The 13,000-nt window shown below is 42.0% G+C and overlaps 1 protein-coding gene across 2 annotated transcripts in view; it reads right to left on the reverse strand.

Moving 5' to 3' along the window:
- Nucleotides 1-2,285: 2,285 nt before the first annotated feature.
- COL5A1 (collagen type V alpha 1 chain) overlaps nt 2,286-13,000 on the reverse strand; it is a 247,123-nt gene continuing 236,408 nt past the window's right edge. For both annotated transcript variants that reach the window (XM_038744585.1, XM_038744584.1), the window contains exons 65-66: nt 11,745-11,978; nt 2,286-4,943 (exon numbers count right to left, since the gene is read on the reverse strand). In XM_038744585.1, coding sequence (XP_038600513.1) covers nt 4,797-4,943; nt 11,745-11,978 — 381 coding nt within the window. In that variant the 3' untranslated portion in view covers nt 2,286-4,796. The remainder of the gene's footprint in view (nt 4,944-11,744; nt 11,979-13,000) is intronic.

Consider the following 13,000-nt stretch of genomic DNA (forward strand, 5'->3'; position numbering starts at 1 on the left):
AACTCAACTGGTTTATCAACCTCCCTCATCCTTTCTCTGGACCTACACATAAATACGATTAAATATTCCATTGCATAGTGGAAAAGCCAGTAGAAAAAACATAAATAAATACAGCAAGCTTCTTTCCTTACAAAGTATAAGGCAGCCAGTCCAGACAACCAGTCTAGCCAAAGTTGCATTTTAACCACAGAGACTCAAATCTCACTAAGAACAGCTGCTCTTCTCATGAGGGGCAGCTGGCTAATCCATTAGGACTATTTTTATGACCCTAATAATCCCTCTATATAGTTCTGGAGCCCTGCACAAATGGCAAAAACACCCTTTGAAATTCCTAGCAAAGACTTATCTTTTGTTACTGTTGGTGGGGAGTAGCCCTGTTTCTCTTTCCATCAAACACCAAGGAATCTGCTACATTTCAGAATGAACCCTTTCCTGGCCTCAGCATGTTTGGGAGGTAGGTGGGAGGGAGAGGAAGAGGAGAGAGAAGAATGGTACAGGACTAGGACAAATGGTCTGTTTTCACCTTTATTCCACTGGATGTCTGGATCGTTCAACCTAGTCATCCTTCTTATACGCCAGAACCTTCAGATCTTCCAGTCCAAAGCAGACTCAGGCTCATTGCTCTTCAAACAACATAGCCCTCTTGGATGGGGCAGGGAGCACATGGTAAATCAGACTCCTTTGTCGAGACAGCTTCAAGGAGTGGAGGTGGCAAAGTACTTCTTGGACTTGGGGGCCCAGCCTCATGCTCCATGATGGCTTTCAATCCTTGAAAGCCTCTCAAATGCTGCACCAGTCCCATGGATTTTATTGGCTATGGAAGTTGAATATCAACAAGATGGGAATTTTCATCAGGATTTACAGTCATTTCAGACATCAACAAAATCATTTTCCAAGAGCATCTAATTCCACAGTTCTCTTGGCATTCTAGGTTTGGGTCTGGGCCCTTTCAGAGAAACTGATTTTCACTAGATTGCACAGCCCAAACCAACGAAAGAGGCCAACGTAATGTCAGCAATCAAAGTGAATGCTTTTGAAGTCTTCCTCAGGAACTATGCCATCAATACATCCATTCCCAAGTCCTGTCCTCTCTCCTCTCAGTTGCCAAGGGAAGTTTGGTTAAATCCGGAAAAGTAACGAAAAGAAATGCAAGGCCCTTTCCATTGGATCGTCTGAGACAGGATACTGCCATAAAGGCTCCAAGGATGCCTCCCTATTGGCTGTTGAGCAGGTGGGTCCTTACAGACATCGGGAACCTGGGACAGTTGCACCTTTCGCCCAAAGGTTAAAGTAGTCCTGTTGAAAAAGAATTCATTCATTCATTCATTCAATTGTATTTATTGAGCACTTACTGTGTGCAGAGCACTGTACTAAGCGCTTGGGAAGTACAAGTTGGCAACATATAGAGACGGTCCCTACCCAACAGTGGGGTCACAGTCTAGAAGCCTCGAATGAGTCTTGGTTAGCCCTCAGGTAGACCTGGACACTCGACAAATTACTTGACTATACACAATATCTCTATGCTTCAACATCTTACCTTAAAAGTCCTCACCTGTCTTCAGGATGTTCACAGTGGCTCAGCTGATGATTATCCCCAAAGTAACAACTTCATCATCATTTCTGATCCCTTCCACAAATGAACAAATGTCCAGTCAGGCTTGTGCAACAGACCCAATATTTTGGTGTTGCTGCCTATGGATAGGAAGCATTCACACCAACAAGCACTTGCTTAGGAAAAAAAAATTGCACCATATGAAAAGCACCTTTCTGTCCCCTCCTCATCATACAAGAGAAAATTAAATTTGTTTCCCATCAGAAAAAGATTTGCTTTCTGTCATTGTGCATGGACTATCTGTAGCATGTGCTTGTAGCTTTTCTATTTAATGTGCACTATTTTGAGTATTCCTTCCTGCTCCACTGGTGCTTTGTGAGCTACACCAGTGAGCTGAGAGATGGGAGAGGAATTAAAACTTTAAGAACACATTGACATCACGTTGTTTTAGGTGGAAACAGTAAACTTGATTTATTGAAAAAAATCTATTACATTTATTCCTTTATTCCTTTATTACACAGGTTTAAAATATTTAAAAATACCTCTTCTGGGCATTACAATTAAATTTTATGACATGTTTAATGGACTTTTTAAGAAATGTACAATATGTCATTTGACAGTATATTTTTAAGGGCCTTATCTACTAAAATCTTTTCCATAGGTTTTCTTTTCTTAATCAACATTTGTTCAAGTCATATATATTAAGGGAAAAAATAAAATTACACAAAAAGAATTTCTGCAAGTACAAGAAGTAATTTTATTGCAATATACCGTAGCTAAAGTGGTCTGGGGAAGAACGGGACACGTTTTGAACTTCAGTACAATTACAACACTTTGGAGGGATCAACAGAGGAAAAAAAAAGACAAAGAAAGAAAAGACGAATCTCTCTCAAAGAGAAATCATGACAGAATCACATGACCTAGACATCATCACATGGGTTTGCATCGATCAATCTAGCTATATATGGCTTTTCTTTTGCAGAGATGAATGTGCAAGGAATTTGAGTTACCCCCCAGCCTCTTAGAACCCATCTGCCCTCTGGGCACAAAGCGATCTGGACACTAGACTTTGGTTTGACATGAACAATACTTGCTTTTGAGAAGTGTAGGGGATTTTTTGTTTTTATTTTATTTGTTTGTTTCCTGGATTGGCTTTCTGTAGTTTCTGTGGGTTCCTAAGCTAGTATCATTTCTCAACAGGAGAAATGAGAGCAAGGGGAACAGAAAAAGCACCATTTGACAATCTCAGCATCGCAGCTTTGCCTAGACTGTGCAGACACTGCAACCCTGGAAAATCTTGGGGAAGCATGTGACCCTCAACCTCCGTTTCAAGTTTGTTTTCTACAGAAGGAGGGAAGGGACATCATATATAAGCATCTTTTCACAGTAAATGTGATGTCCTTTCCTTTCTGAACAATCTTGCTCTCTCTTCCCCTGCAGGCACTTCCCCACACAAAGCACCCCAAGCTAAATATAGGCGAGGAACAATACATATACATCTATATATATATCTTTTCCATCATAGAGATTCAAGAGAGAAAACTGCTGCAGGGAGCACTGTTGATTGAAATTCGAATTGCTAATTGGCAGGCTGCTGATAAAAGAGCTCCTGGCAGCCATCTTAGGCATCAAAAGCAAATTGCACATTTCTCTGTGTGCCTAAGCTGTTTTTAAGGCAGTTACTGCTGAGGCAGCACGTGAGACAACTGGCAGTTTCATCTTCACTTCAGTACATTGAACAAACAAAAATTAGCACCACAAACATTCGGCAACTGAGTACAATCTGGTAGAATTACAACCACATAAAGCATATGCATATGCTTTCCTTTTTCTCCCAAACCAAGTCAGCACACAATACTTTCTACATGGGCCTTTGAAGCTACAATAATAAAATTAAAAAAGAAACAGTTGCTCTACATACTGAATGGATACGAGAATGGCATGCATTTATATTAAAGTCCTAAGCAAGACTTTGTCTGGATAGACAATTGCCAGAGCAAAGAATTCTGGGAGATCACACTGTGGCAGGAAACCACCAGTATATAACAAGAAGTTCTTAAACAGTTAGCACCACAAAGATAAATGTAATAAGCACCACTTTTATTTTATTCATTATTTATACAAACTGTGATTTCCCTGCCACAGATTATCTCCCATCAAGATTTGCAGGAAAAAAAAAATACAAATGAAGGAATTTAGGAGGAAGTACTTCAAAATTAATTCAAACCTTTAATATCAAGGTAAGAAAGTGTACAAAAGACTGAGTATAAATTTTTTTTTTCCTTTTTTTCCATTACAAAAAAACCCCCACAGAATTAATAAAAAGATACCAGGAGAAAAAAGAGGCACCAAAGGAGTTGCTTTTATGGCACCAATTTTCCAGCACGAATCTTGCCAATTTGTGTGTGCTTGGCAATACTGCTTCAATTCCTCTATCAAGGGCTCACATTTCTGGTTGGTATATTGGTCACCAACAATGAATCCAGACTAACTGCCTCCATTTGAGATTTTGTTGGTGGAATTTTGGCTTGCTGGTTTGGTCTAAAGCCTGGGTCACATGCATGTTTTGAAGCCAGGAACATTTAACATTTAAAATAATATACAAAACAAATATTTACTTACAAACTTACAAAAATACAAGCACCTTTAATACATAGGAAAAGTATGCACACTATGGTCTTTAGCCCCCAGATGCATTAGTATCTGGGGGCTGGAGGGGGTTGTTTTAGAAAAGGAGGCACTAGCAATTATGAAAATGACCTTTTCAAGCTCGCCTCCTGCTTCTTAAGGTCAGAAGAAATGCCTATTTTCAAGTTTACTTATTTCATTATTTCCAAAAACAGTCCACAGTTCTTTCAAGAGCTGTGCGACAAGAAAAGTCTTTAATCCATTTATGCCATTGTACCTTTGTGTGGCTAAAATGTGGAATCCATGGAGCTTTTAGAGAAGCAGGTGTTGGGGTGTGGTGAGCAGTATTTGAATGTGGAAGGGTTGTCTGCCACATAGCTTGGGTCTAGGTCATGTGATTCAGAGGCTGTCAAGGGATTGGTTCTTTCTTTCCTTTGTTTTTGCTCTCTTTCCATTTTGGATTTGATAGAGATGGAAGCAGTGGCACAGTCGAACTCAGGCGGAAAAAAAAAAGAATCACTGTCCAGTTTCAGAACGTTGCATGTGACAAATAAAAATAGCGCGATGAGGTTGAGGTTACGAGGTTGCTCATTTGGAGACTAGTTTTGGTTGGCTCTTAACCCATGAAGCACGCTGGTCCTACTTCAAATCCAAATTTCTGTGACGCTTCTCCGAAGTCATTGAACATAATGTCAACGATAGGCACTTGCTCGACTTTGGGTGTGTTGATCTCTAAGATAGTCTTCTGATAGCCTTTCTTGGTCTGGTGACACAGAAGGGAGAAGAAAGAAAACAAATATTGTTTAAGAAAAGGTAAATCTTTTGGGGCTTAGTACCAACCAGATTCTAATCTAATTAAAGGGAATTGCTGAGGACACAAAAAGGCTATCAGCAATGGTTTTTTGTGGCTGTGTTTATCTCTGCAGGGGAAGGACCTGTGGTACAGAGGTAGAAGGGGTCTGTGCCGTTACAGCTGCTACTTTTGTGTCTCAGGACAACAGTCCACCCCCTTACTTCCCTAATGCACAAAAGGTTGGGGACTCAGGTAGAGGGAAGAGGAATGAAGATGGTCAGGTCAGTGGCATGAACTTGGGATAAGTTGCTCTCAAAAAAGCAGAACCTCAAGAATCAGCATGGCCTAGTGGATAGAGCATAGGCCTGGGAGTTGGAGGATCTGGGTTCTAATTCTGGCTCCACAATTCATGTTGTGTAACCTTGGGCAAGTCATTTAATTTCTCTGGGCCTCACTTACCTCATCTGTAACATGGAGATTAATACTGTGAGCCCCACGTTGGGCATGGACTGTCTTCAACCTGATTAGCTTGTATCTACGCCTAGAGCTTAGTAAAGTTTCTGGCACGTAGTAAGGACTTAACAAATAACATTAAAAAAAACATGCCCAAACTATAGCCAGAGGCTAGCGATGACTTTTTCCAGGTCTCAGAAATATACTTTGGTCCCTGAAATAATATACCAACAAAGTTCTGTCCTCAGGAGACACAACTCTTAGGATCATCTGTGATCGCAGTGTCAACCCAATTCTGTCAAAAGAAAATGTGGAGTTATTTCCCGTATGTGTGAGTCAAGTCCAAGAGGCTAGTTAGAGGAAACTGAGGAACCAGGGTGTCTTGGGGAAATGGGTTTGAGTGTACAGGAGACTTTATTTTAAAGTGGGGTCCATTCAGAACTGTTTTGTTGAAAACATTTTTTTTTTTCCTTATGGACCAAAACATTGTCAAGAGTAGCCTTTTTCTTGCTTTCCACTGGTTTAAGCCCAGAACCAGTACACAGGATGGTTGGACAACATAGCTAATGGGATGATAGCATGAGGCTCCTTATCAAGGTAAGCTCACTGTGGGCAGGGAGCATGTCCAGCAACTCTGTTGTATTCTCCCAAGTGCTTAGTACAGTGCTCACCATATAGTAAGTGGTCAATGAATACCACTGATGATGATGACAGACGATACATACCAGACATGCTTAGAATGGATTCTTATGGATGTTTATGTAAAACCAACTCTTCACCAAGTCCCATATAGCTGTCCTTTGAGTTAAAATTTGATGTCACCAACAGTGAGCTTTTTAATCCATCTGGGCGAGTGTGTCCAATCATAAGATTTACCACTCTACCCTTCCCAAACAGTAGTAATAAAGCAGATGAAAACAAGATCCTTTTCTACTTGCTGGGCATACCATTTGTCCTAGGCAAGGAAAGACCTTCCCTGACTAATCCCTCCTTTCCCACTCCCTTCTGTGACACCCTGGCTTGCTCCCTTTATTCATCCCCCTTCCCAGCCCCACAGCACTTATGTAGATATTAGTAATTTATTTATATTCATGTCTGTCCCCTCCTCTAGACTGTTACCTGATTGTGGGCTAGAAATACGTCTATTTATATTTTCAGTGTACTCTCCCCAGCACATAGCATAGGCTCTACACAGAGTAGGTGCTCAATAAATATAACTGAATGAATGAGTGCAGGAAGATTCCTGTGATCTCTCACATCCAATGTCAAATCCTACCAGGTTTTGTGGTTTTAAACAGCCAAGAGCTCTGATTCTAGATATCAGACAAATTCCGGCTTTAGGAAAGTGTCTAGCATCAGGGCAAAAGTCCTGTATTAAGTGTCAGAAGAGCACTAAATAATGCTGTTGGAATTAGGGACAGGAGGGAGTTATGAAAAAGAGGGTAGTTATATACCGGGTAGACCAGGATGAAAAAAAGTGATTAGTTTTTCACACGCTTGTCCCTCTAAGGGAAAGAGTGGATTGCTCGGATTCAATATACATTCAGTGAGAGCCCTGAAGACCTCATGACGATTGCCACTGGTGGTGAGCAGATAGGGGACAGAGACCAGCTTGAGAATGGGCTCAGGACAAGTCCAGCCACCTGTGAGGTGATGAGCAGAGATGAGGAGATTGGCTTTGGCTGAGACAGGAAGCCAGAAAACTACATCAGCTCCAATTGGATCCATTTCCCTCCCATATGATGGGGGTAGAAGTGGCAGAGCAGATACAGGCCATTTCACTGGAATTTATTTCTGAGGTTGCTATTATTATTAAAGTGCTTGGAGAAGAACATATTTAAAGTTAGTTGGAATTCAAAAGTAATCTGTTTGCTTTATTGGGCCTGCTGGCCTTACTGTTATTTCAGAAATATAAATAATTATTACAGTAGCAGAAATGCCCCCGAGGGCATACAAAACTGCAAACACAAGCGGGTTTATGTGCCACTATTTTTTAGCCTGTCTTATCCTGTGATTTATGCATCTCAAAGGGATGGGCTATATCCCAGAAACCACATACATCAGGGCAATAAGATCAGTGGTTGCACATCCAAATAATGGCCCAGACATTAGAAAGGGAATTCCTTTGGTATTTGATTTTACAATATGAATCACCCTGCCTCCCTGGATAGAAGCAGGTGCTTTAACCTGAAGAATGGGTTAGGTTTCCATAGCAATGCTACCATAATCCAACCATTTGAGAGAAGGGTTATGATTTTCCAGAATGGGTTTTTAGGATATGGTCTGAGAGCATGGATGAATAACTGGGGGTTCAATAAAACTGAGGGAAAAGAGGAATTAATTGGTTCTGGAAACCCTGATGATACTGCTGCTTAAGACTTCCCTTTGACTTGTGGGTCTGACATTCCCCAGGGAGAATTCCAGCCCATCCTCCTGTGATGCACAGATCACAAGGTAAGGCATTTTAAAACATGCCGTTGTCAAGCAGTCAGAGTTCTACGGATGCGCATTGCCCTCTTACTTATCCACTCTCTTCTTCCACTACACCCCAGCTCACACTCGTCATTCCTCTCAAACTAACCTACTAACTGTGCCTCTTTCTCATAAATCCTTCTGCCAACCTTTCTCACATCCTGCCTCCTTCACATCCAGCTTAATATTACCCTCCCTCTTCATGTCTTAATATTACCATTTTAGGTCTCCCAAATGCCATCTCCAGCACTTTCAGACCATCTAAGCACTTAAATACTCACAATCCCCTTTGGCACTTATATACCCACCTTATATTCTATTGTTTCCTCCTCTCTGTAATTTATTTCTGTGTCTGTCTCCTCCTGTAGGGTGTAAGCTCCTTGAGGGCAAGGATCCCATCTACCAGTTATATTGAACTCTCCCAAGTACTTAATATTGTGCTCTGCACACAGTAGTTGCTCAGTAAATACTACTGATTGATTGACTCAATTCCCCAGCTCTGCTGGGAAAACATCCTCAATTTCATCAGGAGGAGAAACACCTTTCACTAGTGAGGAATAACTTTGCTTGCTACTCTTCAGATCAGAGTGCTTTTAATTTTTCCAAATTGCAATGATCCTTGGCAGGGAAACAAAGTATTTTCATTACTTGCCCAAAGAGAAGACTGAGCTGGGAACTGAAGAAGCTTGAGAACTGGTCCTCCTCTCAAAGAACCAAACAGCTTTCTCTATGCCTCCTCAGCAATTTCTAGCAGAAATCCACATCTTTGACTCTCAATAGTAGGGTTGGTTATTTAAAGTCAAATATTATCTCTTTCTCACTTTTTAAATTATTCTTTATTTTTCTCCAGCTTTAGAGAGCCATCACAGCTTCCACACACCCTGCCAGGGTCTTTTAGGATTCCTCTGTTGCTATTGAAATGACAAGTACTATCAACAAAGGAATTACAGGGCTTGAACAGAAACTTTCCCACAAAACAACTCTCTATTTGGGGATGTGAATACTGAATACTCCAATTTCTTTTCAAAATATTAAGAGAATTAGGGATCCTAATTGAATTTTATGCCTTGCCTTTATATGAAAAGCACTCAAACCTTGGATTGCAATCACCGTAATCTCTAAAGCTATATTAAAACCTTCATTCTGCAGGACCTTGCCCCAGTTCCAGTATTTAATACAGCTGGCATATGACACCACACTGGTAAGAGGTGGAGAAAAGGATGATTGTGAGGGAAGGTGAACCCCTTTAAAAGACAGGATCACAAATCCATAGTGTTCTAATAGATCTGGAGAAAATTTAACAAAGGCATGGACAGGATAGTGTATGAAGGCAGATAAAAAAATGATTGCATAACTACAAGTTGAAAAAGGAAAAGCTATGTGGAAGTTCAGCCAAAAGTGATTCAGGAGTCCCAGTCAGGAGCAAGCTGTGCTCCCGGACCTGGTGGCTAAAGCACAGGCCTAGGAGTCAGATGACCTGGGTTCTAATCCCAGTGGTGCCAATGCTGTGTGATGTTGGGCAAGTCACTTAACTGCTCTGTGCTGCAGTTTCCTGATCTGTAAAGTGGAGATTCACATTGTGAACCCCATGTAGGACATGGACTGTTTCCAATTTGATTAACATGTATCTGTCTCAGGAGCTTAGTACAGTGCCTGGCACATAGTACACACTTAAATACCATAAAAAACGAGTGGGAGGAAGGATTTCATGACACTGAGATGGGTCAAATGCTGGCCTGGATAGTGGAAGATGATTGGTGATTCACCTGTAGTGAAGATTCTCTTCAAGAGACTAGACCAGTCCTGCTCAAAGGCATGGAATAACCGAGGTGACCTTTCAAGAGGTCAACCCTGGTGACCTACAAACTCTGTATTGCAAGCCTTCAAATCTCTTTTTAAAATAAGAAAATCCTGTGGGGCTTTTATCATTCCAGTCCTAGAGACATCTGGACTGTGTGCCTCTGCACATTAGCCAGCATGGGTTTACCCAGAAGGAGTTGGCTTCAACCTATCCCTGTGCAAAAGCAGAGAAGATGGGGAGGAGAGGTTGGTGACTTGAATCTACAGACAGCTAAACCCTCCAATTTCCCCACCCCAAAATCTTTCCAGAAATGTGGAGCCCTAGTCAGCAACCCAGTCTTCGCAAACTTTCAGGCTCTTGTTTGCAGGCAACATGTATAGGGGAAAAAAACAAACCAAAAAAACTTTATGTGAGAGGTGAGCAGACTGTCAATACCGCAGCACACTCTGAAGTGTCGATCCATCATTTAAAGGAGAGAAGTAACTCAAAACACCTAGCATTTCAAAAGAATAAACAGGCTTGCCTAGGGACCTAGTTTTGGAAGGTTGTTATGTTATTTTAAAAGAAAAAAAAAATTCAAGGTGCCTTTCAGCAGATCTCAAAGCACACTGTAGACCTGAGTCCTAGCTCCAGAACTGAACTGCAAAGCAGCCTGGAATGCTAGATGAAATTGCAAAAATCCAAACTTTCAATTACCAGCTATTAAAGTGATAGGGAGAGATGACAAAAGAGGGACCAGAGCTTTAGAGCACAGAGCAGGTGGAATGGGCCTTACAATTAGAGGTCAGGCTTCAAACAATTAAATTGTAAGAAAGATCCAATTTAGGGCCTTTCCAACCCTTGTTAGGAAGCGATCGGTTCTTACCAGGGGTCAAGGAGGAGTAAGGTTAGTTCATGTGCCAAAACAGTGGGGACTAAAACAATGGCTTCATCCCACATCCGGAAACCTAATCAATCAATCTTATTTATTAAGCAATTACTATGTGTAGAGCACTATACTATAGCGCTTGGGGGAGTACAATACAAAAGAATTATCAGAACCATTCCATGCCCATAACGAGCTTGTAGTCTAGAGAGGGAGACAGACATATATAATTTAAAGATATATACATTAGTGCTGTGGGTTGGGGATGAGGCAAATATCAAATGTCCAAAGGTGACAGATCAAAATGTATAGATGATAAGGAAAGGGGAATGAGCTGGGGAAGAGATGGATTAATCAGAGAAGACATCTTCGTGGAGATGTGGCCTTAATAATGCTTTGAAGGTGGAAGGAGTGGAGGTCTGGCACATATGGAGAGGGAGGGAGTTCTAAGCGAGGAGAAGGATGTGGGAAAGGGGTAGGTGGAGAGATAGACAAGATAGGCTGGAGCAGAGAATGTAGGCTGGGCTGTAATAGAACAATGGCTCCCATTACCCCCATGATTTTGGCGTCAAGATGGAATGAAAGGGGATATAGAACCTTTTTTATGTATAGAACCTGAAAGCATGCAAATCACTCTGATTCAGATGATTTCTAGAATAATCATCACTTCTCTCTCTGATTATACCAGTTCGTAGATGCAAGTGGAAGTAGACATAGATTTAGCAACAGTGAGACACTCAAAATCCTCAGTATGTAGGCGTAATTAAGCTGATGCTGGATCACCTCTCTATCCGGGGGAAGGAAAGAGAAACCCAGGCCCCTGGCAACTCACTGTTATGTGCAGCGTGGCCTCATAGAAAGAGCACTGACCTAGGAGTTCTAAGGACCTAGGACCTGGGTTCTAATCCTACTTCTGCCACGTCTGCTCTGTGACCTCGGCAAGTCACTTTACTTCCCTGTGCCTCAGTTACCTCATCTGTAAAATGGGGACTAATGCATGAGCCCCATGTGGGACATGGACTATATCCAACCTGTAATTTGTATCTACCCCAGCGCTTAGTATAGTGCCTGGCACTGTGCTTAATAAACGCTATGTGACACCCAGGGTATCACATCTCTTCTCCCATTAGTCACCCCAGACTACTGCCTCAATCTCTCCTCTACTCCTGGGGATACTTACTGCACAACCATCCACAACAGCCCTTATGAAAGGGTTGTTGTCATAGGACATTTCCTCATCATTGGATCCCAGGAAGCGGATGGCTTTGTCATAGCTGCCCGTGGTGGCATCGTGCCAGGCGACTGACTGGTAGCAGTTGTAGGTGAGGTTTTGGTGGGCTGAGGCGCTGAGGAGCCGGAGGAACGTCATTTGAACCACGCCGATGGGGTTGCCTTCTGAGTCCACATAGGAGAGCTAGAGGGAACCAGAAATTAGGGGTGGGGAGAAACTAACAAGTAAAATACAAGGTATATACCACACTTATCACCACCTCAGGCCCCCAACACACACACACACACACACACACACACACACACACACACGGTCACAGCAAATCATCCTTTTAAAGAGCAAATCAGAATGAGCTTGTTTTAGCTCTATCACTTGTGCTGTCAATCCTCCACCCCATCATTCAAATAGCCTTCATGTTCTCAAGCAACCTTTTTTCTGAACAACTCTGTGAATGTGGGGATGACCAGATGGTGTTCCTGCTTTTCTTTGCAATGACAAGAGTGAAGACAGCTGGTCCCAAAAACCCAGGCTAGCAACATAGAAAGGATCATTCCAACAACAGATCTCCAATCCACTCTTTAGCTTTCCAAACTGAGAGTTGGGGTGGAGGTAGGGCACCGTATCCAGTCCCAAGGCCGAGCAGTTTCTGTGGACCGGCAGGCTCTCCACAGACCAGAACTTGGTATTAGCAAACTCAATTCTGAACTAATTATGCACCCTAGACCTACTTATGCACTCCTGAGTTGTCAGTTGCCCTATTTAGGACTTGATTTCACATTTGGAAATTGGTGACCTAAATGTTCGTGGACTCTCAGGGTAGAATGAGGGAGTGGCTGAAATCAGGCCCTTGCTGGGTAGCAAAAACCTTGATGCCGTAGGTGATTATTTCAAACTTGGAACAGAATTAGGTTAACTGCCCTGAAATCTTGTCCTTAAAGGAAGAAAAACAAAAAAGGAAAGTGGAAATTACACCTCTATAGGACAATACAAACATGGTTTAGAAAAAGCAGTGAAATCATCTGAGTTCCTCCTGAAATCTGCCCCATGGAACTATTTCCTCTTTCCTCTTTTAATTAATTAAACGTTGGCATTTGCTAAGCGCCAGGCACTGTACTGAACACTGAGTTAGATACAAGCAAATCCCCTGTCCCGTGTGGGGCTCACAGTCTCAATCTCCATTTTACAGATGAAGTAACTGAGGCCCA

This window comes from Tachyglossus aculeatus, chromosome 4 (genome assembly GCF_015852505.1).
Source record: "Tachyglossus aculeatus isolate mTacAcu1 chromosome 4, mTacAcu1.pri, whole genome shotgun sequence".
Taxonomy (NCBI): Eukaryota; Metazoa; Chordata; class Mammalia; order Monotremata; family Tachyglossidae; genus Tachyglossus; species Tachyglossus aculeatus.